General features: G+C 37.6%; 2 protein-coding genes and 1 long non-coding RNA gene across 4 annotated transcripts; all 3 read left to right on the plus strand.

The window, feature by feature from the left end:
• Nucleotides 1-1,829: 1,829 nt before the first annotated feature.
• On the plus strand, nucleotides 1,830-5,620 carry LOC112732983 (uncharacterized). The gene is made up of 4 exons (XM_072212396.1): nucleotides 1,830-2,526; nucleotides 2,611-2,700; nucleotides 2,812-2,925; nucleotides 5,419-5,620. Exon 1 carries the CDS (start codon nucleotides 2,057-2,059, stop codon nucleotides 2,477-2,479), a length of 423 nt encoding a protein of 140 aa, XP_072068497.1. The 5' UTR covers nucleotides 1,830-2,056; the 3' UTR covers nucleotides 2,480-2,526; nucleotides 2,611-2,700; nucleotides 2,812-2,925; nucleotides 5,419-5,620.
• A 3,671-nt stretch (nucleotides 5,621-9,291) lies between these two features.
• Nucleotides 9,292-19,009, plus strand: LOC140177994 (uncharacterized). Of its 2 annotated transcripts, none has more exons than XM_072212397.1 (4): nucleotides 9,292-9,985; nucleotides 10,070-10,159; nucleotides 10,271-10,384; nucleotides 12,966-13,157. In XM_072212397.1, the coding sequence occupies exon 1, from the start codon at nucleotides 9,516-9,518 to the stop codon at nucleotides 9,936-9,938; it is 423 nt and encodes a 140-aa protein (XP_072068498.1). In that variant the 5' UTR covers nucleotides 9,292-9,515; the 3' UTR covers nucleotides 9,939-9,985; nucleotides 10,070-10,159; nucleotides 10,271-10,384; nucleotides 12,966-13,157. The 2 variants fall into 2 exon arrangements, with proteins under 2 accessions (XP_072068498.1, XP_072068499.1); XM_072212398.1 differs by lacking the exon at nucleotides 12,966-13,157 and adding an exon at nucleotides 18,884-19,009 and having other exon boundaries at nucleotides 9,328-9,985.
• A 58-nt stretch (nucleotides 19,010-19,067) lies between these two features.
• On the plus strand, nucleotides 19,068-20,737 carry LOC112732984 (uncharacterized). The gene is made up of 5 exons (XR_011869930.1): nucleotides 19,068-19,205; nucleotides 19,279-19,356; nucleotides 19,560-19,796; nucleotides 19,889-19,989; nucleotides 20,076-20,737. It is a non-coding gene; the product is annotated as an uncharacterized lncRNA (long non-coding RNA).
• The last annotated feature ends 2,426 nt before the right edge of the window (nucleotides 20,738-23,163 follow it).

The following is a 23,163-nucleotide window of genomic DNA, read 5'->3' on the forward strand; positions in this document are numbered from 1 at the left end:
GACTTTATGCCTGAAATTACTAATATCCCCCTAAGTACTCTAGTTTTACCGTTTAACCTTATTTAGTATCAAATTTTACCGGATTAATCCTATTAGTTGCCTATGATTAAAATTATTCCTAATCATTTTATTTAATGCAAATTTTCACCCTAAGGGACCTAAAACCAAATTTACCCTTTATTAATTTTATTTACTTATTCTAGTTACTGCTTTTTACTATTTTACTTCTAACTTTTACTAAAACTTTTATTTAGGCCCGAAACCTTTTTTAAAATTATAATCTTAACCCAAATAATTTATATAATTATTATTTTACCCCTAATGACACTAAATTCATAATTTTACTTATTTTTCATTTAAATTATATTTTTTACTCTCTTTTTACCCAAAAATGACCATAACACCCCTTTTACCTTTTCACCTTTGTTCCATAGGATTAAAAATATTTTTTTAACTACTTTTTATCTCTTTTCTATCATAATTTTCGTGCTCTTAGTGACTGAAAATTTCAGAGGTGCAGTTTTTATACTTTTCTTCACTTTTTGTGACGCTTAAAACTTGAAACTTAAACCCCAAGCGCTTCTATGCTTCCGGCTGTTTTGACACAAAATCCAGAGGTAATACAATAATAAATTATACATATTTAAAAATCCAAAATAGTGGTAACTCATAAAATTTCCAGAAATTCAAAACAAGCATAATTCACCACAAAGTGGCTCATATAAGCACCAAAAACAAGCACAACCATACTCTAACTAATCCTAAACCTTACCTCTTATGTAATACAGTTAAAAAACCTTTCTCACACTAGAAAACGTGCATACAAGGGAAGAAACACAGCTAGTGGTGGTGAGTTTCATTTTTGGGCCTAAAGTGTCACCAAACGTCGAAATTCAACCACTGTGAGTTTGAAACTCCTTAACTCCTTAGGCGTACTTCATGGGTGCTTCAAGAAGAGTTCTTTATACATGGAGGAGAGTAAAAATTCATCATGGCTACTATTTTAAAAATAGAAAAGGAAAGAAGAAAGAACAAGAGTTTACCTAGTCGAAATTTCGGTATAAACGCAAGGATTAGCTTGAGGAGAGTTTGTGCTTGTATGGTTTGAGTACTTGAAGAATACATGTAGAACAATGGAAGAAGAGTTGAAATAGGGGCTGGAGCATAGAGAACAAGTGCAAGAATTTTCTCCCTTTCTCTCTCAAGAATTCGGTCAAAAGAGTGTAAAAATGTGTAAAGTGTTTTGTGAATTTTGTGGCCAATGCTTCCTTAAATAAAAAATCAAAGTCTTGCTAAATTTATGATGGTAAAAGGGGCTGGAATTTTCGTGGTCAAGGTGTAAGACCCAGAACTTTTAAAAAGTCTTATCATGATCAAGTCTCAAATCATATAGTTATTTATGGCCTTAATTTCGAAAATCAGTTTATTAAAGATGATTAAGGCAAGTTTTGATTTATTGGATTTGAGATAAGTTATGATTATCATCCAATTTCACAATTATTGGATTATTTTCTATATTTGAATTATAAAGTTGATAGTTATGAAATAATAAGGATTTTATATGATTTGGATTAGATAAGTAATATTTTAAATATTAATATTGCTATTTTAGAAAAATGAAGAAATTAAGTATATTATTTCTAATTATTTGATTTAGACATTTTATTGAAAATAATTTGTGAGATTGGTGAGCAAATGGTATTTTCTATATATAATTAGTGTTGGATTTAACTTGGGTTTCAATTACTATATTATTCCCAATTTTAAGTAAAATTACCAAAATACCCTTAACCCTAAGTTTAAAAAAAATAATAATAATAATAAACCCTAATGCCCTATCCCTCAGCCGCCGAAACCCTAATCCTATTGCCTCTTCCAAAATCAGCGGCATTCATGCGATAGAACAGAGAGAGAAGTTGAGGAATCAGAGGGAACCGGGGAAGGGGAATCGGAGAAGAGGGACGGTGCGACGCCGGCGAGGTGAGTGACACAGAGGAGTGGGAGATGCGTCGCGGTTAGTGGGCCTCGCCGCCCGTGGCTGCTGTCATCCCCGACAATGGAAGAGCGAGAAGTGGGTGAACGCGAGGAGGGAGAGTGGGAGCTCGCGAGGGAGCTGCCGCCATCGAAACTGAGTTCGCCGTCGTCGTTGGAACCCGTCGCCACCAGCTTTGTTAGGTCTCTGCCTCCGAATCCATCCTTCCTGCCGCCACTGGAAGCACGAACAAAGAAGAGTCGCCTTCGTCGGAACCACCGCCGCCACTGCCAGCTTCCACCTCCATCGTGGTTGACTATGGATGAGAGTGGAGGAAATTACCTCTCTCTGCCGTTGAAATCCTCCGCCGCTGCTGCTTGCGTCTTGAGCTGCTGCATCAGCCACCGCGGCAGGTGTCGCTGTTGGAAAGAAGAGCTGCGCCTCTGTGTTCTGGCAACTGGGAGTGGTTCTATGACTTCCGGGACCACCGCCGAAGCTCCGGGCTGAGCCTCTGCCGCCAAGAACGTCTCTGCTGCCACCGGGTCCCGCCGATGGTAAGAATTTTAAGTTTGGTTACTGTTCTTTTGGATTTCGGAAAGAGTATTGACACTGCGTGGTTGTACAACTGCTATTATCAGAAATTCGGGCTGCCGCCGTTATTCAGAATTTATTAACGGAGCCGTTGCCGAGTCGTTTTGGAGTTGCGGCTGTTTCGTTTCGCTGATCTAGTGAGTATCTCTATTTCGAAAGCCTTGCGTTAGTACCTTGTTGTGCTTGGTTAATGAATATGAGTTTTGGTAACGTGGGATTGAGTCCTAATTGTTATGTGTTGCGATTAGAGTTGGTGAGATTGTTGAGAACGCAAGTGGAGACGAGTTGCTGGCTGCAGTTGGTTTTGGGTTGAGGCGAAGAGGACTCTGTGAGACTTTTGGACTATGGAATTGCGTTTTGAGGTAGGGACGCTTTCCGAAAACTATAGTTTATTATTGGAATTATTACATATGGGTACTGATGTGAGATATTGTGTATTTTGTGATTGTATCTGCCTTATGTATTATTTGATTGATTCGAATGACTATGGATGTTGGTTTGGCTGAATTGTTGTGTGGCTTGTGAAATGTAATGTTTGAAGTTGATTCTTTAAAGATTTGAAATGAGTTTAATCCGTTGAGGATTGGTTTGAATGGAGTCAATTATTTTGATGATGCGAAAGATAGAATACTTTTGAAATTCAGCCTAGGTTGCTTTAATTGATTTGGTTTGGATAAATGATTTATTGTTGAACAGATTCTTTAAAGCTTTAGAAATGATGAGTTAAATCGGTTGGTATTGAGTTAATTTTTGAAATGGTTTCCTTGAGATATGCCACTGAGGCGACTGTTGGATTTAGCTTGCTTTTGAATTGATTTCTGAATTCGAGCTGTTGAAAAGAAATGAGAAACGGTTTAGTTGGGACCCGAACCGGGTGGCAAAAGTCCAAGTTTTAGGGGAGGTGCTGCCGAAATTTCTATAAAATCCGAGTCTTTATTGAAATGTTGTCTGGAAAATGATGAGTTAAAGACTTCTACTATTTTATTTGAATTATCGAGAAAAGGATGATTCATGCTTTCGAAATGAATTAATAAAGAGGAAATTGTGATTTGGTCTTGCTTCTTAAGAAAGGCATTGTATCTCTTTCAGGAGAAGGTTATTTAGATGAAACTTGTGTTTTAAAGCTGTTTGGATGTGAAAAAGGTTTATGCCTTTGAATTTGACTTGGGGGTTTCAATTAAAGAAGTTTCAATGACTTTGAAAGAACCTGAATGTCTATTGACAAGTTTCATTTTGAAATGTTTTGAGAAAGGTTTTAAGTACTCTTTGAATTCTGAATTCTTGCAAGACTAAAACAATTTTGAACAGTCGAAATGCTTTAGAATTTATCATGGGGTTTGAAGCTGGTTTTACCTAGGAAAAGAAAACAGCTTTGAAAGAAGTAAATGATTACGTGACTCGGTTTGGCTTAGATCCTATTTTATTACTCAAATCAGAAAGCCAATGTTTTAATGATTTTAAATGAATTTGGCGAAATGAGTTATGTTATTCTCCCCTAAAGACTTGGGACTCTGCCGAGAAACTTTTGTTATAAAGTCCCATTGTTGGATGGGTGATTTTTGAATATCTCAAAGAGGCTTTTAACTTGCCATGATGATGGAAGTTTTGGAAAGAGGATGCCGAGAGTGGCATTATTTAAAAGGGGGATTTACCTTGAGTAAAAGTGGCTTATGAGCCTGAGATGATTTGAGAAATGAGATCATTAAAGCTAAGGCTGAAAAGAGTTGAAACTTGATTTCAAAGTGAAATGAATTGAGAAAATGATTTATGGCTTAAATGCCGATTTCATGAATTTGATGATTTTGAATGTGGAAGTGCTGTTTTGTTGAGAGCCGAAATGGCTGTGTATGTTTATACATATTGATTGGTTCTGGATTGAACCGTGAGCCGGATGGCTAAGGTGGATGTTGATCCATGGCTGAGAATGAATGCATATATGCTGAGATATTGATAATTGTGATTTTGCACTTCCACTATCTGAGATACGAGTTTCCCTGGGTAGTAGCAGTGGCTAGCCACCACGTGCTCCAGGTTGAGACTTGATACTCTGTTGACCCTATGTCGTAAGTGTGGCCGGGCACTGTGAAAGGCCCGGATGAGCTCGCCCCCATAAATATTCACCAGTGATGGTGATGGATAAATATTCACCAGTGACGTTGATGGATATGGATCATGATTATGATCAAGTTTATGATGAGTATAACTCGAGTTGGGGATGCACGACAGAGGGACAGTCCAATGGTTAGCTACCAGGACTTGTCGGGTTGGCTCTATAACCGACAGATGATATCATCAGCCACTAGGGACAGGCATGCATCATATGCATTTGTGTGACATTGGTTGGGTGTGCATATTATACCTGGTTTTCCTATGTGATTAATTGCTAACTGTTCTACTTGTAATAACTGTTTGTTTGTGCTTGAACTTCCTATCTGTGTTTGCATCTAGGACTCTGTCGGATTGTGGTGATTGGTTGTTGGTTGGATTGTTTGGGCCTAGTGCCGTGGTTGGATTGTTTGGGCCTAAGGCCGTGGTTGGAATGAGATGAACTGATGGTTGATTTCGGTTTTGTGTTTCTGATTTGGAATAAATTAAGAAAGGATATTTTGGTTCAGCATAGATAAACCTTTTTGAAAGGCTTTTGAGTTTTTGAGAATTGAATAGTTCCTCTTTCATAAAAGATTTCCGACTTTACTTTTATTGTAAACCGCTGTTTTTGAAAAGAGGCATAAGACGGTTATTAATCACTGGTGCGGTTATCTTCACGTATCCTATTATAGTAATTCCCAAAAACCCTCTACTGAGAACCCTTTCGAGGATGATGTTCTCACCCCCTTACATTTTTCCCCTTTCAGGATATGGGCGCAGAAGTTACGAAGAGTTCATTTAGTTGTTGTTGATATGCTTTGTATTGTGTTGATTATGGTTTATTGTACCCTCACCTTTATCTTGATATAATCTGTAAGAGGGATACGGATTGTATTGGATTATGTCTGTAATATTATTTATATATATATTTGTATATATATACGCATGTACTCTTTATGAGTTTTGTTAGTTGTATGGTATTTATGGATGTATGTTATCGGATGAAAGTGTTGTTGGGAGCGATGTTGCGGTTTAAAGTTTTAAACAGGCTCATATTTTAGTATTAAATAGTATAAGAGTCGTCGTAATATCCGAGCTATCAGAGTCGCGCAGCCGGAAGTGTGAACTTTGGTAGTTAGGGTGTTACATTATGGTATCAGAGCAGTTCTTCCTGTAGAGCCTGAGGAATGGACTGACTATGCTTCGGTTGCATACTGTGAGCGTTTGTCATGTATTAGGTCTTGTCGAATGACGAGAATTAGAGCTTTATGCACATGACGGTCTATTGATTAACGATGTTAGTCTTGCATTGCATAATTCCTGATATTAAGTTCGGCCGGCTTAATACTAGTGAATTATGTATATGAAAGCACTGATGGGTTATCATAGATGATATACGAGTTTCGAGTAAAGCGAATCGCGGGCTTTGGGGGAACGTTAGAAACTTTTTCTCGAGGCTATTCAGTTGTGTGTCTTGAATTCTGTTCGAGTCGACCTGTTCTTTTATATCCTAACTTGAAGTTCTTGTTTGGTACTCCTCTTGAAAAGTAATTTGATGTTTCCACTCTATTCCTCTATTCATATGCATTCTTGAATGATCTTAAGTGCATATGCTTGTTTAGAATCCTTGATGCATCTGTCTTCCTCTGTTTGAGTTCTTCTTGATTCAAGTATTCTTTGATATAGTCTTGAACTTGTCTTAAAGTGCTGTGACTTTTAACTCTGGGTTCCGAGTTCATTCTTAGAGAACTTGTTGATTCAGTTTTCCTCTTATTTGACAGTGATTACAGCTAATTTTGGGATTTTTATAAAAATTGTTGTTGATTAGATATACACTTATCTATATGTGGAACTTTGAAGATTTCTTATACAGTTTAACAACTATTTATTTCTAATGCCTCGCCTGTACCTTTACTGGTTTATAGAACTGCACCTACTTAAAATACAAATTGACTTTCTAGTAATTTTACTATAGTTCCAATGGACATCTTTATTTGATTGTGTATTTGGATATTTTCCGAAATACTGGAAAGAAAGGATTTTTCGCTTATATTCCGGTTGAGTTTCGTTTGATAAGCTTTACTTAACTATTTTGAATTGAGTTTGGTTTAGCATACTACATGGTTTATGCCATTGTTGTTCTTTTGAAAATGTTGGATTCATAGCTTTCTTCTTATGAACAGACTGGTTCCTTCTTAAGCTTTTCACCTCTATGAATGTCATACGTGATTCTGTTTTTAACTAATCTTTTACATCTTGTGAACATTACCATTGATCTTGGTTTGTCCCCTCTTGTGAATCTCATCCTTATGTGGGTCAGTTTGATTCATTTCAAGATAGTGCATTGTTTATTCTCCCATTATCTCTACAAGAGTTTTTAGTTAAAGATTTATCATTGAAAAATTACAAATGATTGAGTTGTCTTTTTCTATGACTTTTGTATTCTTTTGGATCAATTTAAAACTTGTTTGATGTTTCATGTCTAGTGGATCTTGTTTGAACTACTTTAAATTAAGATCCTTTCTTGCAAGGCTTGAATCCTTTTTAGTACATCTTAAACTTCTTGAATGTTCTTCCGAGATGGTGATTTCAAGAACGCTTTTGGAGTCTTGTTTTGAACCTTTTAAAGAAGTTTCGAATTCTCTTTGATGAAATATTAAACGGAATTTATTTTCTGTTGTTTGATTGAGATTAAAACCATTGTCCAATTTTGACGAAATTAATTTAAATTTGGCATGCGCCCTTTTAAATGAAGTTTTGGAAAGCTCCCTTGTTTAGTGGAAATTGGTTCGTTTGTAATGCGCCACTTATTTCCTTTACCAAATTGTAAGCAAATTTTTACTTCGGAGTTTCTTTTTTAAAAAGAGTTTAACTTCCTCTTTCGTACTTGTTATGAATATTATACACGCTTGTTTGAATACGAAATTTTGAGAATTTTTGAACAAGCCTTTGATTTCTCTCCCGAGTTTTATGAACTGCTTTTGGTTAAGTTGTGCATCTAATTATCTTTCTAAAATATTTGAAGAAATATTTTAGCCTTTAGCCAAACCCGTGTGCACCTTGTTTTTAGAACTCGACAAAATCTATTTCAACATGAACTTGCATTAAAGCAAAGCCACGATTATGCTTTTGTTACTCTCTTGAAGGATGTTGTTAATTAACCTTTCTTTTAGATTGCGAAGTGGTTTTTCCGCAAGTTTCGGTTCCTTTATGAACAATGTATTTGGAAGTACTTTTAATCTTGCTCTTGAGTTTTGTGAGCTTTGTCTTGGGTTTGATATTCCTTTTTGTAAACCTCCTACTTCTTCGACTCAACTTGAATTTGTTTCGAACTAAGGCGCTGGTTCTCTTCTGATTGGTCCTATTGGATTTCTTGGATCCAAGTGTTTTCTTTGGAGTTGTCAATCGATTTATTTCTAGCAAACTCCTTTGCTTGGACATCTTTGTCTATCCGGGGATTGGATACATTCTCTCGAATCTATGAGTATTATCCTTGACATTTGACTCTCCTTTTTAAATCTTGTATCCTTCTGAGTAGACTCGAGAATTATTTTGATATCACGTGCGATTTGTAGACATAGTAACACGATGCGTTAGTTCTTTAAGACGTGATATGTGTATATGGAAGGTGAAACGGTAGGTGTACCATGTTATGAGTTGTGGATGTTTTGTTCCTTGCTAACGGGTTTGCGGTTGTTAGGCTTATGATTGGCCATGAGGTTGTAAAATGATTGGTGGAGTTGGGAGGTTGAGGTTCTGAAGTAAGAACGAGATTTGTCGGCGAACGTTGTGGCCGTTGTTTTATTACCAACCTGTTTTGGTAGCCTTTATGTCACATTGATACCGCCTTGTTTTGTGAACGCCTATCTTGGTTTGCATCCTATTTGGTACCTCAAGTTTTTGTAAAGCTTTGAGATCATATGACCTTGTGCGTTGAGCCTATCTTGTAACGTTTGCTTTGCAATCACACCCCTACCTTTGTATCCTTATGCATACGACCATCCAAGTATTTGAAAACCATATATATGTTTATATTTTGAGATACGTTTGCTTCTCCCTTAAATGTGTTCAAGGATGAACTGTTATGAAATTTCTTTCGTTTTGTATCAATTTTCGAGGACGAAAATTTTTATAAGGTGGGTGGGATGTAAGACCCAGAACTTTTAAAAAGTCTTATCATGATCAAGTCTCAAATCATATAGTTATTTATAGCCTTAATTTCGAAAATCCGTTTATTAAAGATGATTAAGGCAAGTTTTGATTTATTGGATTTGAGATAAGTTATGATTATCATCCAATTTCACAATTATTGGATTATTTTCTATATTTGAATTATAAAGTTGATAGTTATGAAATAATAAGGATTTTATATGATTTGGATTAGATAAGTAATATTTTAAATATTAATATTGCTATTTTAGAAAAATGAAGAAATTAAGTATATTATTTCTAATTATTTGATTTGGACATTTTATTGAAAATAATTTGTGAGATTGGTGAGCAAATGGTATTTTCTATATATAATTAGTGTTGGATTTAACTTGGGTTTCAATTACTATATTATTCCCAATTTTAAGTAAAATTACCAAAATACCCTTAACCCTAAGTTTAAAAAAATAATAATAATAATAAACCCTAATGCCCTATCCCTCAGCCGCCGAAACCCTAATCCTATTGCCTCTTCCAAAATCAGCGGCATTCATGCGATAGAACAGAGAGAGAAGTTGAGGAATCAGAGGGAACCGGGGAAGGGGAATCGGAGAAGAGGGACGGTGCGACGCCGGCGAGGTGAGTGACACGGAGGAGTGGGAGATGCGTCGCGGTTAGTGGGCCTCGCCGCCCGTGGCTGCTGTCATCCCCGACAATGGAAGAGCGAGAAGTGGGTGAACGCGAGGAGGGAGAGTGGGAGCTCGCGAGGGAGCTGCCGCCATCGAAACTGAGTTCGCCGTCGTCGTTGGAACCCGTCGCCACCAGCTTTGTTAGGTCTCTGCCACCGAATCCATCCTTCCCGCCGCCACTGGAAGCACGAACAAAGAAGAGTCGCCTTCGTCGGAACCACCGCCGCCACTGCCAGCTTCCACCTCCATCGTGGTTGACTATGGATGAGAGTGGAGGAAATTGCCTCTCTCTGCCGTTGAAATCCTCCGCCGCTGCTGCTTGCGTCTTGAGCTGCTGCATCAGCCACCGCGGCAGGTGTCGCTGTTGGAAAGAAGAGCTGCGCCTCTGTGTTCTGGCAACTGGGAGTGGTTCTATGACTTCAGGGACCACCGCCGAAGCTCCGGGCTGAGCCTCTGCCGCCAAGAACGTCTCTGCTGCCACCGGGTCCCGCCGATGGTAAGAATTTTAAGTTTGGTTACTGTTCTTTTGGATTTCGGAAAGAGTATTGACACTGCGTGGTTGTACAACTGCTATTATCAGAAATTCGGGCTGCCGCCGTTATTCAGAATTTATTAACGGGGCCGCTGCCGAGTCGTTTTAGAGTTGCGGCTGTTTCGTTTCGCTGATCTAGTGAGTATCTCTATTTCGAAAGCCTTGCGTTAGTACCTTGTTGTGCTTGGTTAATGAATATGAGTTTTGGTAACGTGGGGTCGAGTCCTAATTGTTATGTGTTGCGATTAGAGTTGGTGAGATTGTTGAGAACGCAAGTGGAGACGAGTTGCTGGCTGCAGTTGGTTTTGGGTTGAGGCGAAGAGGACTCTGTGAGACTTTTGGACTATGGAATTATGTTTTGAGGTAGGGGCGCTTTCTGAAAACTATAGTTTATTATTGGAATTATTACATATGGGTACTGATGTGAGATATTGTGTATTTTGTGATTGTATCTGCCTTATGTATTATTTGATTGATTCGAATGACTATAGATGTTGGTTTGGCTGAATTGTTGTGTGGCTTGTGAAATGTAATGTTTAAAGTTGATTCTTTAAAGATTTGAAATGAGTTTAATCCGTTGAGGATTGGTTTGAATGGAGTCAATTATTTTGATGATGCGAAAGATAGAATACTTTTGAAATTCAGCCTGGGTTGCTTTAATTGATTTGGTTTGGATAAATGATTTATTGTTGAACCGATTCTTTAAAGCTTTAGAAATGATGAGTTAAATCGGTTGGTATTGAGTTAATTTTTGAAATGGTTTCCTTGAGATATGCCACTGAGGCGACTGTTGGATTTAGCTTGCTTTTGAATTGATTTCTGGATTCGAGCTGTTGAAAAGGAATGAGAAACGGTTTAGTTGGGACCCGAACCGGGTGGCAAAAGTCCAAGTTTTAGGGGAGGTGCTGCCGAAATTTCTATAAAATCCGAGTCTTTATTGAAATGTTGTCTGGAAAATGATGAGTTAAAGACTTCTACTATTTTATTTGAATTATCGAGAAAAGGATGATTCATGCTTTCGAAATGAATTAATAAAGAGGAAATTGTGATTTAGTCTTGCTTCTTAAGAAAGGCATTGTATCTCTTTCAGGAGAAGGTTATTTAGATGAAACTTGTGTTTTAAAGCTATTTGGATGTGAAAAGGGTTTATTCCTTTGAATTTGACTTGGGGGTTTCAATTAAAGAAGTTTCAATGACTTTGAAAGAACCTGAATGTCTATTGACAAGTTTCATTTGAAATGTTTTGAGAAAGGTTTTAAGTACTCTTTGAATTCTGAATTCTTGCAAGACTAAAACAATTTTGAACAGTCGAAATGCTTTAGAATTTATCATGGGGGTTGAAGCTGGTTTTACCTAGGAAAAGGAAACGGCTTTGAAAGAAGTAAACGATTACGTGACTCGGTTTGGCTTAGATCCTATTTTATTACTCAAATCGGAAAGCCAATGTTTTAATGATTTTAAATGAATTTGGCGAAATGAGTTATGTTATTCTCTCCTAAAGACTTGGGACTCTGCCGAGAAACTTTTGTTATAAAGTCCCATTGTTGGATGGGTGATTTTTGAATATCTCAAAGAGGCTTTTAACTTGCCATGATGATGGAAGTTTTGGAAAGAGGATGCCGAGAGTGGCATTATTTAAAAGGGGAATTTACCTTGAGTAAAAGTGGCTTATGAGCCAGAGATGATTTGAGAAATGAGATCATTAAAGCCAAGGCTGAAAAGAGTTGAAACTTGATTTCAAAGTGAAATGAATTGAGAAAATGATTTATGGCTTAAATGCTGATTTCATGAATTTGATGATTTTGAATGTGGAAGTGCTGTTTTGTTGAGAGCCAGAATGGCTGTGTATGTTTATACATATTGATTGGTTCTGGATTGAACCGTGAGCCGGAATGGCTGTATATGATTTATCAATATTGGCTGGTTCTGGATTGAACCGTGAGCCGGATGGCTAAGGTGGATGTTGATCCATGGCTGAGAATGAATGCATATATGCTGAGATATTGATAATTGTGATTTTGCACTTCCACTATCTGAGATACGAGTTTCCCTGGGTAGTAGCAGTGGCTAGCCACCACGTGCTCCAGGTTGAGACTTGATACTCTGTTGACCCTATGTCGTAAGTGTGGCCGGGCACTGTGAAAGGCCCGGATGAGCTCGCCCCCATAAATATTCACCAGTGATGGTGATGGATAAATATTCACCAGTGAGGGTGATGCATATGGATCATGATTATGATCAAGTTTATGATGAGTATAACACGAGTTGGGGATGCACGATAGAGGGACAGTCCAATGGTTAGCTACCAGGACTTGTCGGGTTGGCTCTATAACCAACAGATGATATCATCAGCCACTAGGGACAGGCATGCATCATATGCATTTGTGTGACATTGGTTGGGTGTGCATATTATACCTGGTTTGCCTATGTGATTAATTGCTAACTGTTCTACTTGTAATAACTGTTTGTTTGTGCTTGAACTTCCTATCTGTGTTTGCATCTGGGACTCTGTCGGATTGTGGTGATTGGTTGTTGGTTGGATTGTTTGGGCCTAGTGCCATGGTTGGATTGTTTGGGCCTAGTGCCATGGTTGGATTGTTTGGGCCTAGGGCCGTGGTTGGAATGAGATGAACTGATGGTTGATTTCGGTTTTGTGTTTCTGATTTGGAATAAATTAAGAAAGGCTATTTTGGTTCAGCATAGATAAACCTCTTTGAAAGGCTTTTGAGTTTTTGAGAATTGAACAGTTCCTCTTTCATAAAAGATTTCCGACTTTACTTTTATTGTAAACCGCTGTTTTTGAAAAGAGGCATAAGACGGTTATTAATCACTGGTGCGGTTATCTTCACGTATCCTATTACAGTAATTCCCAAAAACCCTCTACGGAGAACTCTTTCGAGGATGATGTTCTCACCCCCCCCCCCTTACATTTTTCCACTTTCAGGATATGGGCGCAGAAGTTACGAAGAGTTCATTTAGTTGTTGTTGAGATGCTTTGTATTGTGTTGATTATGGTTTATTGTACCCTCGCCTTTATCTTGATATAATCTGTAAGAGGGATAGGGATTGTATTGGATTATGTCTGTAATATTATTTATATATATATTTGTATATATATACGGATGTACTCTTTATGAGTTTTGTTAGTTGTATGGTATTTATGGATGTATGTTATCGGATGAAAGTGTTGTTGGGAGCGGTGTTGCGATTTAAAGTTTTAAACAGGCTCATATTTTAGTATTAAATGGTATAAGAGTCGTTGTAATATCCGAGCTATCAGAATCGCGCAGCCGGAAGTGTGAACTTTGGTAGTTAGGGTGTTACACAAGGGTTCGGTCTCAACGAATAAGGGGCGTGAAAACGAAGAAGCATGGTCAGCGCTTGCGTGTCGAGCTTATCCACGATTAACCACAGTTAGTTACTCGAGGTTAAAAACACAGTAGAGAGGCGTGAAAGGCTGAGATAGTCTCGGCCCAGAGGCTGAGAAGGAGAGACAAGTTACTTGGGTGGCAAGTAAAAAGATTTTGGGTCTCTAAGAGTCGTTTGCTGAATTTAGTCAAAAATTCGGTTCGTAGTAAACTTTACCGTGTGGTGAAATAATTAATGGCTAATATGTATTTTTAAAAGAGTAAATCATGAATGGATGGCTAATATAAATCTTGAGGCACATATAGTTGAGTAGAAATTATTTTGACCACTGATTCCGAGATTTTTGGTTATTAGAGTTTTTCTCGACGCACGCAAAACCGTCACTAAAAGTGAATTTCCGGCTCAAAAAGTCTCTAGTGAGGAAAATAAACTAATGGTAAGCTAATATTTATTATTTACTAGTCAAATTTGACTTAGGGGGATTAATTACCCTCGTAAAGTCAATTTTGACCATATTAATGGCCCTTTTTTAATTTTTATTTTTTTTTCTTTTTTTCTTAGTTTTCTCTTTTTTTTCTTTAATTTTTGTTTTTTTTTTTTTACCATTGGACCAATCTCACTATTTATTATTGGGATGTGGTTCAAAATTTTACAAAATAAATTTTAAAATAGCCAGAAAAGTCTGTTTACCGAAAAACCAGGTTCTTACAGAGAAAGAGATTCCCGCATGAAAAATGGATTAAGCCTCACGTTGCAACCAAGTGCAAGGATAAGAACCCACATGTAGATATTGCCGAACCATCGACTCTACCTTCAACATCATTAACTGCACCTTAACCATCTATCCACCAATAATTGATTGAGCTCATTAAGAAGATAGACTGGCAAGGTCAAAAGATTGAGCAGATTGAGCGACACATCAAGCGCTGTTATGACTACTTGAAGAAGCTCATTAGTTGTACCCACCCACCTATGGAGGGGCCCGACACTCCGGAGTCCACTTCGGATCATGGCGAAGAAAGCAATCAAGAGGTGGACATGGAGGCGCCCTTGTCCCACCATCCTATGGCTATTGGAAGTGGCGAGTCCGAACCACTTTTGCTCATCACAGATGGCACGAAAGACCGTTCAAATTTTTAAGTGTGGAAAAGTTGGTGACCGACTTCCATAGGTAATAACCCCTCTCTCCAACACCTAGATCTTAATTTTTTTTGTTAGTTAGGATAATTTGCATTTTGTAGTTATTTGTTTCCATTTAAGTACTTTTTGCATGGTAGTTGTTTGTAGATATATCTAGAGCTTTGTATATATTTTACCTATCCTTGTTAAGTGATTGGATGCATATGAATTAAATGAATTGTTTTTCATCCAACCACTTCTTACTATGACTACTTAGTTAAAGTGATGATTTCTTTTTCAAGAAAATTGTTTTAGGGCATTCCACTAATTGGAGCTAAATTTTTGTTGAACTTTTTTGAAGAAATTAATTTTGGAACATGGTTTTAGAGCTAAAATACATAAACCTAGTAAGATTTTGAGCCTAGTTGATTGGTTGCATCTTTTCAACCAACATTTTGTCGGTGTGTGTTGATCTCTCTAAGATTGTGATCTTTGACTTGTTTGATTCTATATATCCATTGTTTAATATATGAATACATTTATGTCATTGAGGTCCTTGTTCATTAAAGCTCACATACCCAAATTGGCCTTACCCTTTTATCAACCCTTGTAAACCAATGTTGAGCCTATTTAACCCCTTTTGTTCTTTATAATAGCATATCACTAACTCTAAGTAAAAAATAATAAATGTACTTAATTTGAATCTTTAGTTAACTTAGATTAGTGAGAGTGTGCATGATTTAAGTATAGGAAAATTGGAATTGGGAACATTGGTTAGGTGAATTGGGTATTTCATGATTCTTGAAAACTTTTGGAAAATTTAGGTACATATTCATGCATTCACTACTTAAACTATATGCATTAATATCTTGTGTATATATTGCTTTAAAAAAATAAATATAAAAAGAAAAAGGAAAGAAAAAGAGAAAAAGGAAGCAATAAAAAAGGGACAAATTGTCCCAAAGTAAAGTAGTGATGACAATGCATATGTGTAGTACTTAAAATGGGATGCATGAGTATGTAGAAAAGGATAGATAATGGGTAGTTAGGCTTTACATTATAGTTACATGGATTATCTTAAGTTAGGTGGGAAGTTTAGGTTAATCAAAGATTCAAATTCTAGTCCACTTGACCAAATATAATCCTACCTTGACCCTAACCCCATTACAACCCTTGGAAGACCTCTTGATATGTGTATCCATGCATTGAACATATGTTAATTTGTAGAAGAAGAACAAGCCTTAGAAAGCAAGATTAGATGAGAATTGACCCTCAAACACTAGAGAGATTAGAGTGCAAACACTTCCAGTGAGGGTTCAATGCTCAATCCTATGTTCCCCGCTTTCACGAGCTTTCATCTTGAAAGTTTATTCACACTTCATTTTGAAATTTGAATTAGTGGAATTTGTTGATCATCATAATATTTTAGCCCTATGTGTTCATATATTCTCTTGGAGATTGATTTACTCTAACCAAGTAAGTAGAAGCATTTGATTTACTCTAGCCATAAGTCTTCCCAATCCTTATGTTCTTTGGTATTCTAATCTTTAGCATGAGGATATGCTATTGTTTAAGTGTGGGGAGGTTGATAAACCTTAATTTTAGGGTTTATCTTATGTTGAATTTGGTGGGTTTCATCAATTCTTTTCACACTTATTCATATAAATTGTATGCTTTTATGATTTCTTCCTAATTATGCTTTATAGTTGAAAACATGCTTTCAAGACCTTAAAAATGCTCATTTTTAATCCTCTCCTATTACCATTCGATGCCGTGATGCGTTTGTTAAGTGATTTCAGGATCTATAGGGCAAGAATGACTTAGAGGATGGAAAGGAAGCATGCAAAGTGGAGAATTCATAAAGAAATAAAGATTTGGTGGAATTCATAGCCACGTGGAAACATAAAAGATAAACATCACAAAATGCAATAAAAGTAAACATAAAAGAATTGAGTGAATATATACCCATCAATAGTGGAGTTACCTAGAGTGCAATTAAAGTAAACATCACAAAATGCAAGAATTAAAAAAACCCATAACTATCATAAGCAAGAAATCAACAATAGCAATAAAGATAAACATAAAAGAAGACATGGAAACATAAAATTGTATTAGAAGAAATCAAGATCCAACAATGGTTCATCAACATAAAAGAGAGTAAAATAAAAAATTAACAAGAGAAGTGACTAAACTAAAATGCTAGAACAAATAAAATTAAAGAAAAACTAAAATGAAACAAGTCAAACAACATTAAAATCTAGATAAAAAAGGAAATGGAAATAAGAACCCTAAATCTAGAGAGAGGAGAGAGTCTCTCTCTCTAGAATTCTACCCTAAAACATAATGAAAACTCCACTATGACTACTTGGTTCATTCCCCCTTCAATTCCTGGTTCAATAGCATTAGAAATGGGTTGGATTGGGCCCAAATGCTTCAGAAATCGCTGGTCACGTGTTGCCTTTAAGTGAGTCATGCTGATCCTGCGACGCGCACAAATGGGCGACGCGTGCGCATCGTCTAACTGCAAGAAAACTATGGCAAATTGCGTATTATTTTGAAGCCCCGGATGTTAGCTTTCCAACACAACTAGAACCGCCTCATTTGGACCTCTGTAGCTCAAGTTATGATCGATTTAGTACAAAGAGGTCAGGATTGACAGCTTAGCAATTCCTTCATTTCTTCATGAGTTCTCCATTTTTGCATGCTTTTTCTTCATTCCTTCAACCCAATCTTTGCCTTCTAATCCTGAAATCACTTAACAAACATATCAAGGCATTGAATGGAATTAAAGTGAAATAAAATTAGCGATTTAAAGGCCTAAAAAATATGTTTTTACTCTTAAGTACAAATTAGGAGAAATTCACAAAACCATACTATTTTATTGAATAAATGTGAGAAAAGTTGATAAAATCCCCTAAAATCAACACAAGATAAACCACAAAATTGGGGTTTATCAATGGGTTTACCGACAGTTTTGATGTAGAACTCGTTTGCTCAAATCGTTACTGGCGGATTCCAGATTCCGATGGTAAAGTCGTTGGTAATACTTGGAGGGAAATCAGGGGAAATAAGTATGAAATGTAGCGTGGGATTTACCATCGGAACAATCCGCCGGTAAACCCATTTTAGTGAAACGCTGCATTTTGGTCGCCCACAATGAGTTACCAGCGGATTTATCCGCCTATAAATCTGACGATAACGAGACCTAAAATTCAAAGTGTGAACCCCTCTCTCCCTTCAATTCGAAACCACTCTCTCTCTCTAACCTATCTTCTCCCTTTCTCTCTCTAGCCACCTCTGAACCCCGCCATGCTGTCAGCCTCAGTGCCGCTGACAACGATAACACCTCCCTTCTCTCCTTGCACCTCCCGTTTACCACGACGTCTCGATTGCAGCTGACGTTACAAACCCTAGTCTCCGTTACAGCGCCGCTCTTCTCACCACCAACGAGTACTGTTCTTCGCATCGACAGCTTCTTCCTCTCATCCAACACACTTCGTCCAACGCCAGGTTTGTCGTCCTCTACTAGGTCCAGGTAAGAATCTGATTTGGTATTTTTTATAATATTTTTTATTATTTTTATTCCCTTTTGACATTGGTTCATATGGTAGTATATATTTATTCATATATTGTAGGTTTCTTAAGAGAATTTTATGAATTTGCCAACACTTGCTGTAATAGTTTATACTAAAGGTTAGATAGATGGATTTAGTTTATTTACCATGTGGTTGAAGATTTGTTTTTTACTACATATATTAACACGGATACATATTACTTCTCATTAGAAATCTTTGCAAGCTTCTCTTCAGTTAACATGTAAATTTCATATTTTTTATGTAGTTTTTTTATCTCACTTGCAGTAACTTAGTGATGTTAATGTTAAGTTTCGTCCTACAACCTACCATGACTTGTTCTAATAAAAATTTGTGACATTCTAGATTGGCTATGAATTTGTGACATTACATATTATTTCATTATATAGTGAATTATTTCTTGATTTTCTTTTTTTGAGTTGTGTTATATAGATACTTAGAGTGTGAACTACTGTAGACTCATATTTTACTTATTGATAGATATAAAATTTACGTAGCATTTAGATTTCATACAATATTTAGATTCATATGATACTCTAATAAGGTGACGATTTTACTTTAGCGTGTTGTGAATAAAGATGTTTTGTTGATTTAATTCTTATGAAATTAGTTGACTGTTGATTGATACTGTGGATTGAGATTGGTTGGATTTGTGAAAATCATAAAGGTAAATATATGTCCAATTTAAGGGAAGGTTATGTCCAATTTTTTCGGGGAGTTTTGTTGACCGATTCGTGTAGTATATATGCTGATTAGTATTAATAATATATTCTCTTTATAGGTATGATGAGCGTAGCAGAGGTAGATCGAGTGGGTCTCATGGTCGTGGTAGAGCGAAGGTTTCCACCGAATCTCAAGGACTGTTCAGTCATCGCCCTCTACCCCCGACTACCCCATCGACCCTTGTGACGTCACAGGTGGGTCCAGCGGACCAGCAGTTCATCATGGTCCTAAACTCGAACTATGTGCCTCCTTCTACAACACCCCTCTGCCGATCCAGTGATAGATACCGCAGTGGGTGATTCCTCCAGTGCCCCCAAGCAAGATGCCCCACCACCACCGCCTGTCATTCGGCTGAGGATTTGGCCCGATGGCATGCAGGCGTGAGTACAATTTTTTAATCTTAAGTTTATATGTTTATATGTATTTGTCAATGTTAGGTTTCTTCTCTGATAGGTTTACACTAAACAACAATGCTTGCACATAGGAGATCTCTGAAGTTATTAAGTCAATGTACGACCACCTGTGGCCCAGGTATACACAGATCCTGGATAAGACCAGAGAGCGATGGTTTCAGAAGTGGGTGGTAAAAACCCAATAATGTTGAATTAATTAACTATATTTGAACTGTATTTTATCCTGACTAACTAATGTTGTTGAATCAATTTGTGCCGCTAAATCAATTTGTGCCGTTGAAATTCATATGGGATGCGAAACATAATCTCATGATCAGAAAGATCTATGACCACCAAGCAGTTAAACAGATTCAGTAGATGATGAGCGTCGTTCGTCAGAGGCGTAACCACCTAATGACCTAAATCCATCCAGCCATCAAGAAGGAATTGGAGGCCTATTTTAGAGATGATGAGGGTTTCAAGCATCGCCGTCTAACAAACGTCGCTAACAGGGCTTCTCCCAGGTCGTCGAAGTATACGGATGGATCGATGACCTTCATAAAGATGAAGAGCAGACTGGTAACTAGTTTGATAATGTTTAATTTTTTAGTAGTTACTTGAATTAGTTGTTTAATTTATTGATTTATTTTATCGGTTGATATAATTCGTAGTCTAAGTCGTTGGATTGTGAGGCGACACTGGCGGAGACCTTCAAGTATACACATACTTTGAAGGCCAACAAGGATATTGATGCGCAGTCTACGCCTATTATGTGAGTTTCAATTAATCCTATGTTTTAAATTTTATTTGGTTCAAAGTCAATTGACTCTTATCCTAATCACATTGTGTGTGACACAGGAGGATTACAGGCAGAGGTTGGAGGCTGCAACCCAGCAGTCTCAGCCGCCTATGCAAATGACGAAGCTGGCTCCGAGACCTCAGTGGTAGATTTTGATAAGGTTTGGCGCGAGACCACCTCTGAATCCCACAAGAATCGCTGCTTCAGGTTGGAGTTGTTCTTCGCAAGTGGTCTCTGCTCCTCCGTATTGGTGATTTTTTCTGCCTCTGCATCTGTCTCTGCCTCTGCCACCAGCCCTGTCATTCCCCAGGAAGTTATCGACTTGAGGGAGGAGGTGCAGAAGCTATCACATAAGCTTTATTAACAAGCGGAGCAGTCTGAGCAGAAGTACAATGACCATCTTGTACGCGTGGGAGGAGTCGTTTCCATCAGCTCGAAACTAACGGAGAAGCTGGAGCAGCTAAATTGTTTGCGAGAGCAGTTGGAAATGTACAACCAGCAGCGGCACACTGGAGGCAGCGGAGCTACTGGTTTCTGCGGCAATGCTACTGATGGGCACCGACGTCAGCACCTACTCCGCCGCCTCCACAGGGGGACCTCGACGACGGTGATGGTTACCGGGATCTGTAGGGTTTAGGGATTTTTTTTTTTGTTTGTCTACTTCATTGTATTCTACTTCTGTGATATTTTATTATATTCAGACCATTTATTTTTACTAAAATAGTTTGTTCATTTCTGAAAATTTTAGATTTTTTTCCTAACAATTTTGTTAACAAGAGCTTTAATTTGACTACTAATTGTGGCTTAACTGTGCCAGAAAGAAAAAAAAACTACCTTAAGATTTATTGGTGGAAAAATCCGACTGTAACTTAGTGCCTAAACACGTGAAATGGCACTAAAGTTATCGTCATATTAATCCAACGGTAATCATCAACTCAGTTTTGACAAATCCATTGAAAAAACTGACGTAAAATTCGCTAGTAATTAGCGTCGGACGAAAATAATCTGTGGGTAAACAGTTTCCGGTGCCATTTATACCGTCAGCTTCAGCACAACGGTAAATCCAACCATAAACTGATTACCAGTAGATTTATTTGCTTAATCTGACGGTAAATCCGACAGTACCTAGCATTTTTCTTATAATGTCAAGCCAAGCCTTAAGCTTTTAGCACTCCTTCTTTATGCGTTGGTAGCACAAATTGCGAATCACACTTTTCACAACTCGTACCACTAACCAGCAAGTGCACTGGGTCGTCCAAGTAATACCTTACGTGAGTAAGGGTCGAATCCCACAGAGATTGTTGGTTTGAAGCAATCTATGGTTATCTTGTAAATCTTAATCAGGAAGTCAATTATGTTTATCAGTTGGATTATGAATAACCAGTAGAGCATAAATGAAAAGTTACTTGTTGTGTAGTAATGGAGAATATGTTGGAGTTTTGGAGATGCTTTGTCTTCTGAATCTCTGCTTTCCTCTGTCTTCTGATTCACGCACGCACGTCCTCCTATGGCAAGCTGTGTGTTGGTGGATCACCGTTGTCAATGGCTACCTTCCATCCTTCCAGTGAAAACTACGCTCACGCGCTCTGTCATAGCACGGCTAATCACTGGTTGGTTCTCGATCCGGTTGGAATAGGATTTACTATCCTTTTGCATCTGTCACTAACGCCCAGCCTTCAGGAGTTTGAAGCTCGTCACAGTCATTCAATCCTTGAATCCTACTCGGAATACCACAGACAAGGTTTAGACTTTCCGGATTCTCATGAATGCTGCCATCAGTTCTAGCTTATACCACGGAGATTCTGATTAAAGAATCTAAGAGATACTCATTCAATCGGATATAGAACGGAGGTGGTTGTCAGGCACACGTTCATGGTTTGAGGAAGGTGATGAATGTCACAGATCATCACCTTCATCACAGTTAAGCGCGAATGAACATCTTAGATAGGAACAAGCGTGTTTGAATGGAAAACAGGAATACTTGCATTAATTCATTGAGACACAGCAGAGCTCCTCACCCCCAACAATGGGGTTTAGAGACTCATGCCATCAGAGAATACAAAGTTTTGATATGAAATGTCATGAGATACAAAATAAGTCTCTAAAAGTTGTTTAAATACTAAACCAGTAGCCTAGGGTTACAAAATATGAGTGGACTATGATGGATGATGCAGAGATCCACTTCTGGGGCCCACTTGGTGTGCTGGGGCCCACTTGGTGTGTGCTGGGGCTGAGACTTTAAGCAATTCACGTGCAGAGGCCATTTGTGGAGTTGAACGCCAGTTTTTGTGCCAGTTTGGGCGTTCAACTCCAGTTTTTTATCCTTTTCTGGCGCTGGACGCCAGATTTGGGCAGAAGGCTGGCGTTGAACGCCAGTTTACGTCGTCAATTCTTGTGCAAAGTATAAACTATTATATATTGCTGGAAAGCCCTGGATGTCTACTTTCCAACGCAATTGAAAGCACGCCATTTCGAGTTTTGTAGCTCCAGAAAATCTACTTTGAGTGCAGGGAGGTCAGAATCCAACAGCATCAGCAGTCCTTTTTCAGCCTGAATCAGATTTTTGCTCAGCTCCTTCAATTTCAGCCAAAAAAATACCTGAAATTACAGAAAAACACACAACTCATAGTAAAGTCCAGAAACATGAGTTTTTCCTAAAAACTACTGGAAATAAACTAAAAACTAACTAAAACATACTCAAAACTATATGAAATTATCCCCAAAAAGCGTATAAAATATCCGCTCATCATGCGTCCTTTCTTTTTGCAAAAGAAACACCGTGGACCTTCTTTCTTCACAGGATGGGATGCAATACTCTTTCTTTTCTTCTTATGAGCTGTAAGACCCCAGATTTTTTGGAAATTAAATAATAAATTATTTATGATTTATTTTATTTATTCAAAAATATATTTTTAGAGATTTTTATGTTTATTGAGTACTTTCTTATTATTGATTTAAAGCTTTAGTGATTTAAAAATAATGAGAATTTTATAGTTTTTAAATTTTAAAATAAAATTGAATTTGATGATATGCCTATACAGTAGCAAGGGTTGTGGTTCGTCCCACTTACTCCGAGTCAATGATTGAGACGCCTGGGTAGTAGCAGCAGTAGTGGTTTACTCCACTTGCTCTGGGTTGATTCGTAAA

This window comes from Arachis hypogaea, chromosome 13 (assembly GCF_003086295.3).
Source record: "Arachis hypogaea cultivar Tifrunner chromosome 13, arahy.Tifrunner.gnm2.J5K5, whole genome shotgun sequence".
In the NCBI taxonomy this organism is placed as follows: domain Eukaryota; kingdom Viridiplantae; phylum Streptophyta; class Magnoliopsida; order Fabales; family Fabaceae; genus Arachis; species Arachis hypogaea.